This window comes from Alosa sapidissima, chromosome 20 (assembly GCF_018492685.1).
Source record: "Alosa sapidissima isolate fAloSap1 chromosome 20, fAloSap1.pri, whole genome shotgun sequence".
NCBI classification, from domain to species: Eukaryota; Metazoa; Chordata; class Actinopteri; order Clupeiformes; family Clupeidae; genus Alosa; species Alosa sapidissima.
In genome coordinates this window covers 20,443,879-20,465,063 of record NC_055976.1, presented here as the reverse complement: position 1 = coordinate 20,465,063, position 21,185 = coordinate 20,443,879, and the positions used below count along the sequence as shown (strand labels likewise).

General features: G+C 40.9%; 1 protein-coding gene across 1 annotated transcript in view; it reads right to left on the bottom strand.

Moving 5' to 3' along the window:
* Positions 1-405: 405 nt before the first annotated feature.
* Positions 406-21,185, bottom strand: part of LOC121694796 (carnosine synthase 1-like) — a 30,815-nt gene continuing 10,035 nt past the window's right edge. Inside the window, exons 3-8 of the mRNA XM_042075144.1 lie at positions 20,000-20,457; positions 10,617-10,818; positions 10,406-10,491; positions 9,545-9,767; positions 2,566-2,828; positions 406-2,434 (exon numbers count right to left, since the gene is read on the bottom strand). Of these exons, the coding sequence (XP_041931078.1) occupies positions 1,220-2,434; positions 2,566-2,828; positions 9,545-9,767; positions 10,406-10,491; positions 10,617-10,818; positions 20,000-20,457 (2,447 nt within the window). The 3' untranslated portion in view covers positions 406-1,219. The remainder of the gene's footprint in view (positions 2,435-2,565; positions 2,829-9,544; positions 9,768-10,405; positions 10,492-10,616; positions 10,819-19,999; positions 20,458-21,185) is intronic.

Here is a 21,185-nt window from a genome sequence, read left to right as displayed (position 1 = left end):
ACTGGGAGCTACATGGAAAAATATGCACCAAACAGGCCACTTTGAAATGTTGCTGTTTTCATGATTACAAAAGTTGGGTGACCCCCCCCCCCCCTCCTAGACTAAAAAAAGTTGGGTGACCCTCCCCTCAACAAAGAATAAAAAGACATGACCCTCCCCTATTTTCCTCCGGTGGTCCATTCCATAAATACCGAATGGTCCCTTAATCACATTAGCCAGCGGCAAGTTTCCTATTGTTCTCTATAGTTCGGCAACGAAAAAGTAGCAACGCTGGCGTAACGCTAGCATTTAACAAGCTGAGCGTTGAACTTGGTTCAACTTTCAAAGCGCAACGCAAGTGTATTCAATTGTCAGTTAAGGCAAACTGTTTGTGTACAAGATAGAACTTATTATGGTCTGAGCGTGTGTGATTAAAAGAGTCATTTTTATTATTTTATAACAGGCCCAAATATATTCATGTTCCAGACATTAAACATTAAAACATAATGGATACCTAATATTTCAGACATTCTGAGATAATCAACCATCATCTACCTAAATATTATTCACCTTTACATGTAAAAACATTCAATACCTACACCCACTTGACCCCCTTTAGCTTCAAATACATATTTAACATCTAGTTTGGCAGTGGAAACCCAGTGTTTGACTTGGGCTATACACAATTTCCATTAATGCCAGTATATTTCATCTTCAAGAAGTCTAAAAACACAAAGAATTCTATATATAAATTCTATATATAAATTTCATATATAGAATTTTGAAAAGTAGCATGTGTCATTTGAATTACATGGTGCTTGGCATTCTTCATCAGTGAGCTGCAGCTCGTTCTGCAGCTGGTCCTAGTTAACCTGAAATGTCCTACCCTGGAAAAAAAAAAGTTCTCCCGAGAGCTAAATTTGAATTTGCTCAGCAAGTAACTCTGGCGATGAGTATTGATGTTCATTACTTATGCCCATGAAACCAAGCTGCACCAATCACATCGGCAGATGATATAGGCGGGCCAGAGGTGAGCTAAACAGAGGACGATAGCGCTGTGACATAGATGTCTGGAAACATTGCTCATAGTGTTATCCAATTGCGCGCAGTGATATTTTCAAATTCATGCTGGGCCCTGCCCCTCGAGTTGAGCCATTTTCATTACTCATAGCCAGACCCTTAATCTTTCAGATTGGGTCTGGTCCTCCAGGCTACAAATGCCCTATGAAACTATGAAAAACTACATGAAAGGTTCCAAGAAGTACCTTACAGGATAATCTTCAGAGTCTATGCATAGCATTTGGGAAGCCAGTAGGATGTTGTTGATGGCGTCTTCTCTTTTCTTACTGAAACTTGACAGGTTAAGGGTGGCGACAGGTGCAGTGTAATCCTTAACATCGGTTATCATGCTAGATTTCACAAGACCTTTGATAATCAAACTATTCAGAATGACATCAAATTCCGGTGTCTTCTCCTTGGCACGAAAGTGCTGTTTTATCGGACAAGATATGCCAACAGAGTATCCTCTTGGTTGAGGTGTCCAAACCTGAGGCTGTATGTTGCAGGCGATCAGGAAAGCAACTGTGAAGATATCAACACCATATACTTCCTTTATCCAAGTGGGAAGAAAGTTCCCCCCAGTGCGTGGATTGATTTCTATGAGTTTGGGCCCATGGTCAGTGAGTTTGAGGTCAACATTGTAGACTCCATTCTCCAGACCACAGTGGAGGCAGCTCTGATAGGCAGCAGCCACCATCTGGGCCTCCTTCTCCTGGCTGACACCAGAGGGCATAAGATGGGAGGAGCTGATGAAGTACGGCAAGACAGAAGGACCACACCAGGACACGAAGGCCAAGAGCAGCCTTCCTTCAAAGATTGCCAAGTCCACCACATACTTAACACCTTCTAGAAACTCCATAATCATAGGTCTGGAATCAAAGCCATCATTAGGATCCAAGGTTTTTAGAGCCGTCATTTCTTGGACATACTCCTCACACTGTTGAGCATTTTCCACCAGTTTCACAGAAACAGAACCAGCTCCATACTCTTGCTTCACCACAGCAGGAAATCCAAAAGATTCGGCAGTTCTGGTGAGATCGGTCAGGTCCTCAAAGTTTTCAGAACGGACGGTATACTGCCTAGGGGCAGGGAGGTGACACCAGCCCTGATCTACGGCAGCCAGGTGATTCTGGGTGTGGCTCTTCCTCTTGGCAATGGAGATGGCCTCCACTGTATCTCCAGGCAGGCCCAGTTTGGCCCTCACCAAAGCACAGAGAATTGTGTTTTTGCAGATGAATGTTAGACAGCCATCTGGTTGCAAACCCTTTTTTTCCAGGAGGGACACAATGTTCTCAGTGTGGACTTCATCTTGTGTGTGATCCATGTAGTCGTAGACCAAATATTCGGAGACATAGTCGTATGCAGGGTGTCGCTCATTGTTGCAGACAAGAATACTCTGGTAAGAGAAAGCGTCAGTTAAGTTTAAATTCATTGTTTCGAACATATTATACATTAACTTACAATTAGGTTTGATATTGTAAAGGTCACAGTCTCTTTAAAAAACAGTATCATATTCATTTCATCTACCTTAATGCCATATTGCTTGGCTGTGACGAAGACTCCAAGTTTTTTTGACTCCCCTGCTCCGATAAACAGCAGAGTCTTTCCAGCCAGGATGGAGCAGTGTGAGTGATGACATATGGTCTGTAGCAGGGGCTCGATGGCTGAGGATGACAGCTGAGGATGAAGAAGGCCATTTGGAGTGCTGAACATTCCCCTTGAAACATTTTTTATCCCCAGGAGGAAAGGCAGCAGCTCACCATCCATCTTCCCCAGGGAAAAATCAACTCCTAAAAATAAATAAGAACATGACTATATGAAATATAACTAAAAATAACAAAATATGACCGCCGCTCAGTCCTGCACATTCTCAATTTATCTCCATCTCTTACTCCATCCCCTACTCTTAGAATAGTTGTGTATGTAAATGTGTGTGTTCATGTGTGATCATCTCTCAATGCAAATCAAACCAGCTATTAGGCTACCTGAAATAAAACTATGCCAATCTCTAGGTATGGTGAAGGGTATGTTATGATGTGGAGCTATTTTAATTCCAAAGGCCAAGGGAACTTTATCAGGATGCATAGTATCCTGGATCCATGAAATAACTGGCCTTTACAAATAAAAAATCTGCCTGTCTCTATGGGAATTTAACATAGTGTATATGTCTCCTGTATTTTAAGGAAGAACATTTATTTATTTAAAAAACATTCATTCACAAAGAAAATTGGTGTCCTGAAAGGTTGGATTTTTCCTAATTTAAAAAAAAAAAATTAAGCCATGAAGATGATTTTTATTCCTCCGATGCATAAGGATGTTTTGTTCGTAGTACCAGTTTGCAACAATAATTTTAACCCTAAGTTGTAAACCCTTTTTTAAAAAAAATAAAAAACTGGATACACCAAAAAACCTTTATGTAATCGCTTCCTGCCAGGACTTTTACAGGCTTTTCCCAAATCATGGAAGTAACGTCGCCGCAGCGGTAAATAGCAGCAGAGAGTAGAAGCCATCGGGCAAGTGTTATTTAAATAAACTCCTGGTGTACTTACAAACTTTCCAATGCCTCGTTTTATGAGTACAGAACATATTTGTACTACTGTAGAAGTGTCGTACCATTCAGGGCATTATTAGTAGGGTAATTTATAGAGATGCACCGATTGAAATTTTCTGGGCCGATACCGATTTCCGATTTTTCATAGAGTTTGACCTGCCGATACCGATTTTAGCCGATTCCGATTTCATTTCTTCTAACCATTTTACAGCACACACACAAATAGTTATTTTCTATCTTTTCTTTGATAGAACATGTTAATATAGACGTGTAATCAACTTATCAATGATGAAATGGCTGTTAAAAAAAAATGGAACCGGTGAGCAGACAGATTCTTTTTCAAGTCTAACTTCAGATGCAGTATCAAATTATGGATTAAGTTAAGTTATGGAACACCCATTTTATGCTTCTCACATCCAATATCCAACTAAAGATTTAAGAACAATTTTCATGATACATTTGAACATACTACCATGTAACATATTTTCATATGCATTGATGAATTTATGGGAGGGCGAGGGAAAGGTGGTAGCAGCCTAGGCTATCACGCAAACACAGGGGAGAAGTGCTAATAGCGATTAGGTGCTCCACCATATGAAAACAGTGCACGTCTGTTTTGCGGTGAAAGATTTAAATCCAAATTTCGATTAAATGCATCAATTAGGCTATAGAAACTTTCAGAGACGACTGATTCAGTATTCAGAGCATCAGTTTTCTTCATTGTAGGCTACTATGTCAAAAGCAACTTTAACGTTTGTTTGCCTTTCTAATAGGCGTTTGTTCACTTTCACGACATCCACTTCTCAATCTGCTAGACTAGGGTATTTTAAGACATAGCCCTAGTCTACGTGCAGTAAATAGTTAGAGTATTTTTTTTTTCAGTGGAGTAGAACTACTAGGGCTACTGTATGTCGCTGCTTGTTGACATCTTTGATTATTTTTAATGTCGCAGTTGTTTATCTCCGTTCAGCAGGCTTGTGGTTCAGCTGTGGGCACGCAATTAGCGGCAGTGACGGGCGGTGATGAGCGATGTTTACGTAGCCTAATGAAGTGACAGCTTAGTAAATTCCACGCAGTAGGCCAATGGTAAAGCACAGCGTTTGCTGCATAGAAAAACTCAATAGCCTATTAGCGCTTTCTTTGTAGCCCTACATCCAGCCCTGAGTGGTTGCTAGCTTCTTCAAACTTTGCAAACTCAGCTGGGTGTTGTTACAATTGCGGCGCACGAGTGTATTTGACCGGCATAAAATCGGCATGTCTCAGACTGACTGGCCGGTCGCCGGTCATGGCCGATCACGTGAAAATCGGCCGATTCCGGTCACCAGCCGATCTATCGGTGCATCTCTAGTAATTTACGAGATACTCTATTGGTTCCATAAGTGCCTGCACAAGCCATTCATTTCTGTATTCGCCTGACAGCGCTACTCGACCAATGTTCGACCAAGGGAAAAGGGCTTCTGGGAGGGTGTTTGCCTCGAGGTCTTGGTGCAAAGGACCCTAGGGTGAAATTACTCCGAACCATCACTTTAAAGGTTGTATCAGCGATAGCGGGAATACGTCACTTCTATTGATGTTCAAACAAAACAGAGAGCTAGCTCGCTACTCCCTCCCCCTCCCTCCTGTGCAATTAAAACTCTCCTAAACGCGCATCTCGTCGGTTATTGGTTGAAACACTTTCTTTTGCCTTTGAGTGGGTTGCCAACCCTTGATGGTAGCAATTGTTTTTGTGTACAGATCTCGGAGCCTCGGCTGCCTACAGAGACGCAGTTTTTTGACAGCCTCCTTATGGGGCAGACAGCTAGCGGATCGTTAGGAAAGATTAGATGAATGTGATCATTTATGTTTGGGCCTTTTTTGGGCCTGAAATTGCTGATACAACCTTTATTGTTAAAGCAACACCAAAGAACTTCCCCTCTGTCGCACGCACGCTATTTGTTTATCCAGCACCGGCTTTGCAAATAACAATGTCCACAGACAAGGTAGAATATGTTGCATGATTTATGAAAGTACGATGTATTGCGACATCAAACGCAAGTCAAATTTGTAGTTTCTTATGTCTCATTCCATCGGACTACAGATCCGCTACCCGATCTGGCACATAGTGCGGTTATAGCCGATAGAGGGCTGTGAAGCGAATGCAGAAGTTACAAGTTGATGAACCACTGAAACGATTTTGGAAACATTATTTTAAGGTACAAAAAGCTCTTTGGTGTTGCTTTAAAGAATAAGTTGGCCCTTGCTGCTAAAACGATGCACAAATTATTATTATTTTGTTATAATACTATTCATATTCAGTCAGACTGTTGGCATTAGGTTTTTGCATATTAAGTCTACTGTTGGAACAAAATAGGCCCAGAGTGATATGTATGCCTATTTTATTCTTATAGATATGAGAAAAGGCCAAGGGTGTCTTAAGCACTGGGTGAGGCTATTTGCACCCCTGGTACAATTAACAGTGTATTCTATACTTACCCTGGTGCTTTTTCCCTCACGGGATCAAAGGAGTATATATACTTATACAATTAGAAGTGAATGCTATTCGTACCGTGGTGCACACAGCAATGTGTTCTATTAATACCCTGTCTGATACAAATATCAATGTACGGTACTTGTACCCTGATGCACACAGCAATGTGTTCTATTAATACCCTGTCTGGTACAAATATCAGTGTATGCTATTTGCACCTTTGTGCATTTACCCTAGCATATTGATCACACAATATAATTAAGCTGTGTGGACTGTGCTATTCGTACCAGGGGTGCAAATAGACACTCTGAATAAGGTATGCTGTTTGCATCACTGTATAATTAGAAATGGATGCTATTCCTACTCTGGTGTATATAGTAATGTGCAGAGGTGGGAGTAAGTCACAAGCAAGTCTCAAGTCTTAACCTTCAAGTCTCAAGCAAGTCCAAGTCATTTTTTGTGACAGTCAAGCAAGTCAAGTCAAGTCATAGCTTGCGTCAAGCAAGTGAAGTCATCAAACGCTGCCGCCGACGTCACTGCCAAACTTGGGTTTTAGGAGGGTTTAGGACCGTCAATACTATATCATATTATACATAAGCCTAACATGTGAAATAAGCTACTTTTCTATGCTAATTGCTGGCAGTTAGCTAGGCCTACTTACTGTTGTTAGCCTACTACTAGGCTGTAACGTATGAAACAGGGACGTGTTTGAGGGAGGGAGAAAGAGAGACGCTTACTTTAGATTACATTGGGAACATTTTCGCTATATATATAGATTAAACTTAGACAAGAAAATGTTTCACTTTGCTATTTCAATCTTTTTAACCTAATATGGTGTTAACTAAAAAGCATAATAGATTCAAAGCCAACCCTTAACATGCCTCAAATTTGACGTTAGGTTTCTAACACGACTAACTTCGGATGAAAATCAACGTGGTGGTGATTATGTCGCTATTTTGCAAACTTGCAGACTGCTGTTCATTTCTCCTTTGACTTGTCAGATTACATCATCTGTGAAGCCAAACATTATTATGTTTTGGTATAAACGTAGAGCCTTCCATATTTGCAAGTTAGCCTACCTCAGTCTGTCTCATTTGATCTGCCACTTGCTGTTGCTCTTTCGCGTCACTTGGTACAATGACAGGTTGCTCGTGCATGCAACAGCACCTAAGCAGATTTTCTAAAATCGTAAAGTTAACTCCTTAATATCTATGAAATAAATAAAAAGTCAAGTCATTTCAAGTCATTTGTCTCAATTCTAAGTCAAGTCTCAAGTCATGAATAGCAAGTCAAAGTCAAGTCGAGTCTTTTATACATGTTGATCAAGCAAGTCTCAAGTCTTAAAAAAAGTGACTCGAGTCTGACTCGAGTCAAGTCATGTGACTCGAGTCTCCCTATGTCTGGTAATGTGTGCTATTTACACCCTACACCTCTGTCAAAATGCTTTACACAGGACTGCTTTACATTCAGATTAGAGTTATTAATAGGCCTGAGTGTCATAATCATGAAATTTTTGTTAACTAACAAACTGACGGTTGTATGTATTCACTGAACAAAGATTATGAAAATAAAACACAACTTTTCCACCCGAAACTTAATTTGAAAAGATATTAGTACCAAAACCTTTCAGAATTCTTCACTTTCTGCTGACAAAAAAACAAATGTCTGCCACGTTTTTTGCGCACGCGAGCAACGTGTTTTTGTTGTTACGTCACAGGGTCCCAGACGTTCACATTGCATGTTTGTTTGTAATGGATGCAACCGCAAGATACTACTACGGCTACGCGCTTCACCTAGCCTGGCGGGCCATCCTATATCATTGAAATGTATAGTCTGGCATCGAACCATTCACCTTGCTTAATCCAAGGGGCGGGCAGAGAATTGTCTTTCAAACTGCCTAGGCATGCAATAGGCCAGCGCTACGACCATATCTGTATCCGGTCAGCAAAACGGCAAATACATCCTTCTTCGAAAGGAATGACTTATGTGCATTGTGTTGCTCAACTTTCAAAGAAAAGCACAAGTCCAACTTCTCCAAAGTTGACGCCAACGCCGATTCAAACAACCGCTCTTCGTTCGCCATAGCCACCTTCCTTGTTGTTCACCGTCGCAGGACTGTCGTTATCCTGTTAAGCCCGCCTTAAGACTCTCTAACAAAATAGAGCACTGTGATTGAATAACATCCACGGTGTTAGCCAATAGAAATCCCTATGGTTTGATACTAGACGTACAGGCTGAGTAAATTAATTTGCCGCCGCTAGGGTGCGTCTAGATTCATATCTTTGGGCTTCATTCAACATTTTGTTCTTCCACTGGAAATGACTCTTCTACATTTGCTGCCTGCTGCATCCTTTCTGTTTTTATTGTTTGACGTCTTGAGTTAATGCATTAAACATTGTTTGCTGGTAACCCGCCACAAATAGCCTACAGATTCTTGGGTGCGTACATTCTCTATTCTCTCCAAAATGTGCCCGTTCTATTGGCTGGCCAAGTGCGTAATTCTGCGGCATAAAGCAGATGTATTTGTTTTTTGTACAGAAAAATAAAAATAACCTGTCAAGAAGTCAATTGACTAGATTGCAGTCAAGAAGTAGGTCAAATTAATTTACAAAACCAAGACGTGGGTCATAGTTGTCTAAGCCTCTCTTGCCTAGCCTGTTAAAAACGTCGCTAGATAGTATTAAATCGCCAACAACATTGTTTTCTGCAGAAGCCTACCCTAAGCTACAGATTTATTCTGAACAGTTATTTCTCTACTGGCTCAATTATCAAAAAGGTGCTTTCTCTTCATATTCCACAAATGAAGCAGGTAGTTCCGTATAGAGACATTAGAATAAATTAGCGTTTGCGATTGACAATGTTGTGATAAGTAGGCTATAATACTAACTTTGCAAAGTTAACTTGAATGCATCAATTTTGAACAAAGTTGTGTAGGCTACACCGAGCCAGTTGTAGTCTGCATGAACAGTTCTTGCACAAGACACTGTTTTGATTTGCGTAGTTGCGTTACCCCCAACACTGACAATAACGTAGAAAGCAAATTAAGATATTTTTTTGTTTTGTGGAGCGGCACCGGTAGGCTATCAAAAGCAGATTTCGATTTTCATTACCACTGTGCAGCCAAGCCTTAAGCCATACCCAAGTAGCTTTAATCGAGGTAATGTTTAATTATGCATGATTTATTTTGTTATTGAATCGTAGGCTGGGATTCCTCTCGGCAACAATTATGTTTAAAGGTACAGTAGCCTCCTGCTTTTTCAGAAGGGGCAGCAGGCAGGCTACTGACAGAGCGATGTGCAGTGGCAGAGCGACTCACAGTGGCTGAAAGTGGTACTAAAGTTTCACACAGCTTCACGCCACGTAATGAGCGACTGAAGTGGCCATTTCAAAGTAATGCCCACTGTATATGAACCCATGCTAAAGTTGACTAAAAAGTGGATTAAAAATCATATATATGAACTGAATCGGATTTTTATCTTAAAATGTACCAATCAAATCTGTCCTTGCATGAAGTCCCCCCTTTTTTGTGACCTCTAACTCTGACTGGTGGTCCATAATAGCTTGCAGGGCTGTCTTTGCCCATTTCTCAAGGGATGAAATTATGTCATCAAGCTGAGACAAGCCCCAGTCTCTTAAAGTTTCCTCCAGGCTCTGCAGTCTGCTGGGACCAGCTCTCGGGTGGGTCTCTGCTCGGTCAACCCAACACAGCATCTTGAAGAAATTATGGGAGAGGAACAAAGAAAAGAGAGGCCTTATTCAAAGTTACATCCCACCATTCCTGTTCCACTCCAACTGTACTGGCTAAAGAAGCAAGCAGCCTAGAAGTCATGGGTTTGATTCTAGGGTGCTCCCTGAGCAAGGCATTTATGCTGTGTTCATGTCGTAAATTCGCAAATCTCGACCTCCGACTTGCATGGAAATATTGTGCCCAATCGCAGCGGCTTCTGTTTCACACAAGAGGCGAACTTTACTCCCATTACATATCTGGCAAAGTTGTTTATCACTAAATTAAGACTACAAATAGAAACATTCACCTGACATGACAATCTTGCTCAAACACAAAAAGCAATTTGAATAACTTATTCATGCGTCCTCTGTAAAGACAACACAAAAACGCAAACATGTTACTGAGGGAATCTATGAACACAGCATTAACCCCGAATTGCTCCAGGGAAATTGTCCCTACAGCTGGTCTATATAAATCCCTTTGGATAACAGTGTCAGCTAAATATGTAAATAACACGATATCATGTTTATTTACAGCTTGTTTATGTGTGTGTGTGTGTAGTTTTTTAAACTTTTTTTTTTTGAACATTCTGATTCCTGATTCCCCAGTTACCAATATATACCTGAGTCACTTGAGGCTGGTCATCTGGTGTTCGACACACCTGGGCACTGATATGAAGGAAGAGCTGTTCCTTCTTCACAGTGGGTTCTATATAACATAGAGATAATTTAAAAAAATAAAAATAAACACATTTTCTCAATAAACACATTTTCTCTGAAGTCCTGAAGGATACATATTAATTTTAGACTCAGACAAGAGGATGTTATCTTTACCTTTGAATAGTGAGTTCTTAACCATAGTTCTTTGGAGAGGTTGAATGGAGGGGTAGCAGGCTGTCAGCAGAATGGCCTCTCCCTCTCTCATCTGTGGGACCAGGGCAGCTGCAGCTCTCAGCAACCCCTCCCTGTCCTCTCGCCTCAAAACAGCAGCACTCTCCTGGGAGCCCCAGCCAGAGGTGGAGAGCTGCACCAACACCTGAGACACAACAAGGTTAAACATTCTGTAAATCCATTTACTGTATGAATTACAATGTAATTCGATCAAAGGTGGGGGACCAAATGCCCCATATAGAAATTCATTAACAAATGGAATTATGTGCTTATATATGTTTTTATTGTATATAGTAATATTACATAGTCCTGTTCTTCCCTTTGTATTATTCTATCTAATGGCATTGATTAAGGATGAATTCATTACAACCATAACTGTATTTGATCTGAACAAAAATCTATGCATTGTTATCAGAGGTGGACAGTAACTACTATACTTACATTTTGAGTATCTGTACTTTACTGAGTATTAAGATTTTTGGAAACTAGTGACTTTTACTCCACTACATTTGAAAGACAAATACTGTACTGTTGACTTCACGTTATCATGTTCTTTGATTTCTCAAGTGCTTTTAACACCAACCCCTCAGACTGGGAGACAAGCTCTTGCAGATGGGTGTGGACGCTCACCTGGTAACCTGGATTACAGATTACCTGACCGAGCGACCACAGACTCTCTCCAGTCCTGTTCACCTGTACACATGCCACATGCAGAAGTTTTCTGACGATACTGCAATTGTGGGGTGTATCAGGAACGGGCAGGAGGAGGAGTACAGGAGCCTGGTGGAGGACTTTGTGCAATGGTGCAAACTCAATCATCTTCAACTCAACACTTCAAAGACAAAGGAGATGGTGGTGGATTTCCGCAGGTCTAAGCCCACTTTGCTACCAGTCCCCATTGATGGGGTCAATGTGGAGGTGGTAAGCACCTACAAGTTTCTGGGTCTCCACCTGGACAATAAACTGGACTGGTCAGCCAACACTGATGCACTCTACAAGAAAGGGCAGAGCAGGCTGTACTTCCTGAGGAGGCTGCGGTCCTTCAATGTGTGCAGCAAGCTCCTCAGGATGTTCTACCAGTCTGTTGTTGCCAGCGTCCTCTTCTATGCAGTGGTATGCTGGGGAGGAAGCACAAAGAAGAAGGATGCGGGGCGAATTGACAAGCTGGTAAGGACAGCTGGCTCTGTAGTGGGAGCTGAACTGGAGTGCATCACTTCAATATCTGACAAAAGGACCCTGAACAAACTGATTAACATCTTGAACAATGAGTGTCACCCACTTCACAACACTATTGTTAAGCAGAAGAGCCTGATCATCTGGAGACTTTGCTCACTGCCTTGTACAACAGGGTCATTGAACTGTTCAATGCTTCACTTAAGGGAAGAGGAGAGATAGACTTCTCTGCATAGTCTGTCTGCCTCTTCACCAGAGGCGCACCTTGTCAACAGGCAAACCAAGCAACTGCTTGGAGCCCCGAGCCGCTAGGGGGCCCCCGAGCTGGTCTCAGCGTTTGCCGGTGGGACAAGCGAGATTTTGCGTGCTCCTCTCCTGTTGTAGGCTACAAACAGTAACTTACATCTGTACATGTAGGCCCTATGCTATGGCCTTATAAACAGCGGTTCTGTGTTTAAAAGAGTGAGTTCAAAGAATCTGCATATATTTAGGCTACTATGGTAAACGTTAATCGAGGGTGCAGTGATGACGGATCAACATCGGAGTTTGGCATTTACTCAATGAAGTTATAGGCTAATGTTGCAGAAAGATTGAACATGGTTTGCTACATCTATAATACAATAAACTTCAGCTGGCTAGCGACAGTTAGCCTACAACTAGTTAAGTAAGTAGATGGTTAACGTTATGTTTGTGTTATGGCTGACAGCCCTAATACAGTGTTAATCGTGATGCGAGTAAGGACCAAGCATACGCGTCAATTTTTTTAATGTGTGCCGGCAAAGATTTTTAATATTACACCGTCACTTGTTCTGTTATCAACGATTCTCTTTGGCTGCCAATATTTTGACCCTTTGATGCACCGTTTCTTGTCCTCAAACTGACAGACACCCAGTAGGCTATACTTCGGTCTGCCTTCCTCCTGTAGGCCTAGTCATGAAGATATTAAACACTAACGCAGTTCTGAACTCCCGGTCGGCTGAATGGCCGTTATATCGGCTCAGTCGACATGGAATTAAAACATCACTGAAACACCTCAAGTTTAAACTATAGGACTAATCTACGACATGGGTCGGCGACAGGCGGCCAAAGCTGCCGCCACTGATATTGTTTGGCCCAGTCAAATTATTTTGGCAGTCCTATTTTTTAAAATCGTTTATTTTACGATATCAATTTACAAATAGCCTATTCACCAATCAGACTGCGAGTTGGTGCTTAAACAAATAATGCACTGGATCCTGCTAGCTGTGCATAGCCCTCGGCTAGCGCTTCAATATTGCACCTCTGTGCTTCTGTTTGGAGCAGATAGGCCACCTTGAAGGTGCCACTGCGTTTCGTAGTGTGGTATGATATTCTTTTCAAACAGCGTTGTTGCATATCAGATACACAGGTTTTGCATTTGTGAAACCGGGTAAGATGAACGCAAAATTTTCTTTCCACTCCTGTTTTTAGGCCCAGTTATTTTTCTCCCAGCTCCCAACTCCTGTAGTTTGCTTCTCACTCTGCATGCTAATATTTCTTGTAAGCAATCAATAAACAATTGTAACATTGTCAGGAGATGGGTCAACCAAGCAGCTTATTTAAGAATAAAAGATAGACTTTATCCAAAGAAGTAATTATAATAAGTCAGGCTCCATGTTAAACTGTCCATCAATGCCACAATTATTGTAGCCTAGCCTAGCCTAGACTGTTATTAGTGCCCCCATTTACTATTCACAATATTGAAAGGGAACTTAAAACAGAGTTCATCAAGATAAATTAATTACTAATTTTGGGTATAGGACCCCAATAAAACTACTTTATATTGGGTTTTTAAAGTAATTTACTGTATTTTATTCTATTCTATTTATTTATTTATTTTATTCTTTACATTTGTATTTTCAAAATAACAAGGTTTTTCTTGTTTGGAACATTTGGAATAAAAAAAAGGTTTTATTTAATACATTTTCCGTTGGTAGATTATTTATAGCCTAACATGAACACTGGTCGGTAGGGCCCCCTTGGAATTTTTGCTTAGGGCCCCCCACAGACTCTAGAATCGCCTCTGCTCTTCACCCCCTCCATGTTTGGATACTGTCTGTCCACTAGCCACTTTTTACCACTGTCTTTCTGCCTCACTGTTTGCGTGCTATATTAGCACATTAGTACATATGCATAACCCCTCCCTCCATGCCACAGCCGAACTGTGGCCACACTTTTTACCTTTTCTTAAAATAGTTATATATATATATAGATAGATAGACTTATTCTAACACTGTTGCACTGTTGGACTTACTCATTTGCAGTATCACCGTGACCACTATCACCATTGCACTATCACCGTGACACACCGTGGCACCTTACCTTACTATGCATAGAGAATCACAGGCTCAGTCCCTGTCTCAGTCATTGCAAGCGCCTCTTGATTGATTAATCACCACTATGTGGATACTGTTTTTAGAATTTAGATTAAGTGTTAGTTAGTATAATTTGTATTTTAGTATATTTAGTATATTCTTTATCTTCTACTGTCCTTATTGCTTAGTTGTGTTTTTATATTATATACTTTTAATTACTTTTTCTGCTGTTAGTGAATGTGTGTGTGTTGTCTGTATGCTACTGAGACCTTGAATTTCCCCTGGGGATCAATAAAGTATCTATCTATCTAGGCGGAGCCAAAGCTCCACCGGTGGCGATAAGGGTGATTCTCGCGAAACCCCAAAATCTTATGGTACTAAGGATTTGATGGACAAATATGCTATAAATCCCACTGATTACACTATTTAACAATATATGTACATGTGCTTAAACTTGCACACAAGGTAATTTCTCCATATTTTATTGTTATTTTGTATTTTTTATGCGTTTTATGAGTAAATTATCATTACCGCAATGTGTCCTGGCTCAAATCCCAAGTGTTTGATCATTAAGAAAATCCTTATCTTTTACTTTAAAATAAAATAAAGTTCTACATATATTGTTTTAAGTTCAATGCTTCATCAAAATGTGTGTTTCAATAATATTAATATTATAACGGTTATAATATTTAAAATGATTTGTCATCAGTCATAGTTTTCATTACCGCAATACTTTTGAGTACTGCAATAAAAAGCTGTAGGAATGTAAACATGAAATGGAATTTCCCATCATGCATCAGTAATAACAGAGGATCAAAGATGGCATGAAGGTAAGCATGTATCCTTTTGTCTTTATGTTGAAATTCCATGATTTGTCTAAAAACTGTCTAAACACAACACTAATGATTCTCATTACCGAAATTAGTAACAGTTTTGTGATAAAAACTTTTTTCTTAATTCAAATTTGTTTAGTAATAAGGTAATAAAACACATAATGTCATGGAGGTATTTTTTTAGCTAGGTCATGCTAGCTAAATCTAAAATTAGCATTTTTGCGTTAGGTCGTCTCAATACCGCAATGCACTTTATCATTACCGCAATAGTTAAAGCCAATTTCGGTGTCGAAAATTTTAATTTCGGTAATGAAAATATTCAAGGATTTTGCATTTTTCAACGTCGTTCATGACATTTTTAATTACTTTTTAATAAGAGACAACCTCAATGTTTTGGAGGGATATTAATGAGATCAATATCATAAAAGTTTTTGGGTTGTTACACTGTACTTAATGAAGTAGATACAATGTATCAGAGACCCTGTTACCCTTTTTTTCCCCTTTGAATCTCATGAAAGTTGCTATGGTCATATCATAGTAATGAGTGACCTACATCACGTGTAGATTACTGCCATAGACTTAAAATGTCACATTATTGGAGTCATGGAGAGTGCATGTTTACAATTTAAAGATTGATTACTATGATGTTCCTTATCTGTGTTTTTCTTTCCATGATTGCATTCACATTGGCCAGGGGGTATTCCAAGTATGTGGATTAGTGACAAACCTGGGTGAGTTAACTCAGAGTAAGTGGTAAAGCTCCTAATAGAAGAGCTGCATGGCTTCATTCTCCTAACAAAGCAATGCCATAGGGCTCTTGTTGTAGGAGGCTTACCACTTACTCTGAGTTAACTTACCCAGGTTTGTGTCAAAACCACGTACTTGAACACCCCCCTGGTTGGCAAAAAGTGCACAAAAGAAAGCTGCAGCAAAGGAGTTAAAGTTTGTAGGAAGCACAGAGAAAAGATATACACCAACCCAGAACTTTTAGAGGAATACAGAAGGAAGGAAAAAGAGAGGTGATGGATTGGTTTAGGTGGTGTTCTCAGTCAACGAGTAGTTTTAGAAAATCAGTGAGCAATTTACTTGAGTGTCTCATAATGCCAAAACCTTAGGCCTTAGGCATGCGTTTTCAATGAACAGAACGACGACAACTTGTCAAAACAAAAGTCCAACAACCGCAAAGCAGCATTGCCGTTTTTGTTCCAAACCTGTTACCTGATCACGTCACATCTGAGTCAATGGGCTAGTCCAGTTCCAAAAAGACAGAACATGGTCAAGCAAATAATATTTGTTTCATAAAAATGTATTTGTTTTATGATGTAACCTTTGCAGATGATTTCTCATCTTTTGCTACTGAGATTGTCCAACCATTCCAACAAATGCACACAAATACGAGTCAGCTGAATGTAGGCTAGTTTACCTCCCAGTATTAAACTCAGTGTTTATGAATACTTCACAACTTGTAAAGTAAAGTGACATTCGATGTAAATATTTACAAAGGCTAGAAATATTAAATTAATGGTATCCTTTAGGAAATATTGGAGGCAAATTTAAAACCTGAGTTTAACACTGCTGCAGCCCACGCCAGCTTGGTCACGCCAGTTAGCGCCACTAGATGGAGTCATTTCGCCACTGACCAAGCGCATCCAGTACTGGCGGATGCATGTGAAGTCAGACTGGATAATAAAGATTATAGCGAAAGGCTACCGTCTACAGTTCACTACACCCCCACCCCTGTTCAATGGGATTGTACAATCCCACGCTACAGGGGAATCTGCCCATGTTCTACAGGGGGAAATAATTTCCTTGTTAAACAAACAAGCGATCAGAGTAGTCCCTATCGAGCAACGACGCATTAATGCGCTTCGTGCGCCCGGGCGATTGGTTCACCTCAGTGGATCTGACCAATGCGTTCCTACATGTCCCGATCTATCCGCCCCACAGAAAGTTCCTTAAGGTTCACCTTTCGAGGTGTGGCCTACGAGTGGCTTGCCCTCCCATTTGGCCTTGCGCTCAGCCCCAGAGGCTTCGTCAAGGTCACCGAAGCGGGAAAAGGGTTTACGTCTGGCTACTTTTATAAACGACTGGCTGGTGGCCGCGCACTCATACCAGGAAGCGCAGCAACATACGGCTCTCCTAACGGAGCACCTGTTGTTACTAGGCTTCAGAATAAACTGTGAGAAAAGCGTGCTGCACCCGTGTCAGACCACCACCTTTATAGGGCTGTCTTTAAACTCCGTCTCATTCAGAGCACGCCTGTCAGCGGAACGAGTCAAAGCGTTTCGCGCATGCCTCACGCTTTTCTGCAGGGGGGTGAAGGGGGTGAAATTCAGGGTCTGCCTCAGACTCCTGGGCCTCATGGCGTCAGCCTTGGTGGTCGTACCTCTCGGCCGTAACCTTAAGGTCTTGTAGGCTAATCGTATCTTAACCTATTTTATACAGGAGGAGGTTTGTTGCACTTAATGTTCTGTAGCATACATTACTAATAACTAAGTAAGAACTTTGTGAGGAGAAGTGCTTTGTCAATTTTGACCCGCCCCGCCCGCACCCGCGATATTTTCTGATGAAGCTTACCCGCGCCCGCCCGACCCGCGGGTGACCGTAGGTTGCTTACTGAGTCAAACCACTTGCTGAACTACACGTTTCTATGTTTCTATTTACCTGATAGAAGCCTACTTTTCCATGTATAACCCGTTCATCGGTAGGGGGCGATCAATTACCAACAGGTACATAACAGAGACAAATTGACAAGCGTGATTTATTTTTGCAAAGAGAATAGCACAAATTTGGCTATATTCTTCCACATCAGTCTGTTCTCATTATTCTTTTGGTGAGTAATTTTGTTCAGAAAATATAAAATCAAAATTAACAAAATTAAGGTCATCCAATCTGGCTCTTTCACTTTCAACATGACAGCACTCTGTGTGTTTTTGCATGGATGTAGGCATAATGTGGTTGCAGGGAGTGGGATCACCTATTTTGGAATTTTACCTGGATACAACAAATGCTATTTTTTGATTGGCTGTTGGGTGGCTATTTATTTTTTGATTGGCTGGTGAGTGCTTAGACACTGTGTTTTTCTGTGTGAGAAATACAAGGTGTGGTATGTGAGGGTGTGAACTGGTTGAAATGTGTTGTCTCATGCCCATTGAGAACCCTGCCTAATGCTCATAACAGAGATGATGAGCGATTATAGGACACCTTGTGTCTCTGTAAACCTCATAGACTGGTATTATCTGGTAGATTATCAGATTTTGTGTTGGGTTTTTTTCTTTAGAAATACCAGAGAATGTCTAATAAGGGGAGAACTGCCACTCTCGGAAAACTTCCGGTTTCTGAACTGGTTGCAGTTCCTTCTGTGGTTCCACATGAGGGCACTCGTCCGCGAGTGCAGAATGCATGGAGGTCTATGGAGCTGTACCCCTCAAAATCCACTTTTCTCGGGATATAATTTTTTTTCAAGTAATTTGAGTATTGTATTCGAAAGGGGAGGCAAAGAAAATACACTTGGTTGAGTATTATATTTTTTAAAGTCACTTAATTGTTCTAAAAAGCCTTTAAAATGTGTCAATGACGTCATTCATTAGCACAATGCTAGCTAGCGTGTTATGTGCAACAACGACCCAACCTGTAAGAAATCAAAAGGACATAAGTACTCGTTCATTCAACTTTTGACCTATAACCCATGTTGAAGTTATACAAACTACAATCAAATCTGAGATTTGTCAACGACAATCAGGTGAAAGAGACAAATTTAGCCGTCTAGCTCCATTGACTCCCATTCATTCTGCACTCATGGCGATAGCCCCCAGTGGAACTCTGGTGGAACTGCATCCAAAATTCGGTACAATGGGACTTAATACAGAGTGGCAAGGCTCTCCGTAGACGGGCTCTGGAAATACCATCAAACACTAGCCTAGAAATCTAGACGCGCCCCTAGCGGCAGCAAATTACATTTGCTGGCAGGGCTAGTCTAGCAGCTCTCCGTTGGCTTGTGAGCTCCAGAAATCGAAACTTAATCAGGCCAATGAAATCGTGTATAGAGTCGTTAGGTGGACTTAACATAATGATTGATGGCAGAGTTTCAACGGTTTGGCTTGAATTCCCTGCTACTTGAAAACAAATAAGATGGATGTTGCTGCTGGCGAACAGTGTGACACGAGTTAAGCTTTTATTAAGTTGGCAAACGTTTGAACTAGCCAACTAGCTCCGCTGGTGGGAAACGCATGGGACTCATAGCGCTGCCGCTGTCCTATTGCTTGCAGAGGGAATTTGAAAGACAACTGATTATCCCGCCCCTCGGACTGAGCGCTGCAAACGGTGAGTGCCCAGACCCTACATTTTAATGTGGTTCTGGCTCATCAGGCTAATCAAACACAACTGTAAATGTGTATATGTGTGTGTGTGTGTGGATTAGTTATAATAAAGAAGGGGGCAAGGCTGTAATCATACAGGAAATGAGGATCTAACCATGGTCATGTCCATGTCCCATGACAGTAAATGTTTTCATACATGCAGTGTGTGCTATGTATTAGTTGTCCATTCCTGAACTTCATGCAAGAATTTTTTTTTATTGATAATCCCTCTAATGTTTTGAAGAAGCAGAGCAAGCATGCAATTGTTGCACGCCCACGTTTCTAAATAAAACAAAACACACCTTGTTAAGCTTTGCCTTAATATCTGGACTTATTCTTCTTAGCACAATTTTTGTTCATATCATTATAGTGACTTTTGTAATTATTAATCCCTAATCAATGCCATTAGATAGAATAATACGAAAAGGGGAAGAACAGGACTAATACTATTAAACGCTATTGTAAAAAGAAAACGTATATAAACAAATCTGTTCATGAATTTGTATATGGGGCACATTCAAAATTGACTTTATGGCTACGGCCTACAACAATATATTGACGTGTTACTTAAGTATCACTTCATTACACAGCAATGGCATTACTTACCGATCTTGATAAAGGGAACTTACTTTGTCAGAACCTTGTACCTCCGGCTGTTGAAGAAAGTCACTGATGACCTTCTCCATAGATTCCTGTAGATCTTCCTTTTCTTGTGTAGGGTGGAGCATGAGGGAAGGGTGAGAGGAGACTAACCCCTCTGGAGGGCGATAGGAGAGGGCCAGCATAGGAGGGAGAGGGACCCCCTTCCCCCCCAAGAGCTGGTAGTTCAACAGAACATCCTCAGTGAGGGTATTGAGTTGGGGAGAGCTGCAGGTCAGGCAGTCCAGCCCCTCCCCCACAGAGGGGCCCATTGAGCCATCTTCTAGGAGGTACATGACACGACAGGGAGAACCGAAGGTGTCCAGGTAAGTATAGCCCCCAGCCTCAAAGGTAACAGCCTTCAGGATAAACAGGGAGAACAGGCCTGATTGGGTGTTGGAGGGGGATCTGCACACCCAGGAGGGGCACAGGCAGAGCAACATTCGACCTGAGAACAAAAGCAACAAAAGATATTTTTCATTCCTGATATAACTTTGAATATCTGGCGATACCGATACCGGGGATGGACAGTATTTCAAATACGTATTTCAAATACAAAATAGTATTTTGTCATTTGTATTTTATTGGATTGAAGAAAATGACTGTGTATTTTATATCCAGGGTTGGGACAGATTACTTTGAAATGTAATCCATTACTGACGACAGATTACATGGCAATTTTTGTAATCAGTAACGTAATCAATAGGATTACCCAAAACATGTAACATAATCTGATTACTTTACTTTTTACACAACTTGCACACGACAAACACATTCTTATTTTCCACAGTCTTTATTATTTAAGATGTGATATTGCAAAGTGCTGAATGCAGTTTTCTGGACTCGAACCGGTCTATCGGTCAGCGTCAACGGCTCCTCCATCTTAGGTTTTGATTTGAACCTTTTTCGTCAAGAAACTACACAGGCAATAGAGCTGGTAAGTCCCGCCCTTTCCGCTATCCCCGCTGGACCTCTAGATTGAAAAATCGTTAATGCAAGTGAATGTGAGAAAATAATTATTTTCTGGTCCCGTTTGAATTTTGCCATGAATGTGAACATATGCTGTCTGTGAATTTTTAATATAAATTTTCGTGTAAAGATTGCTACAATTGAGCGGGTAGAAGTTTGATGCGGTTAAACTTTGTGTGAGAGTACTTTGTGGACTACAACTTTCCG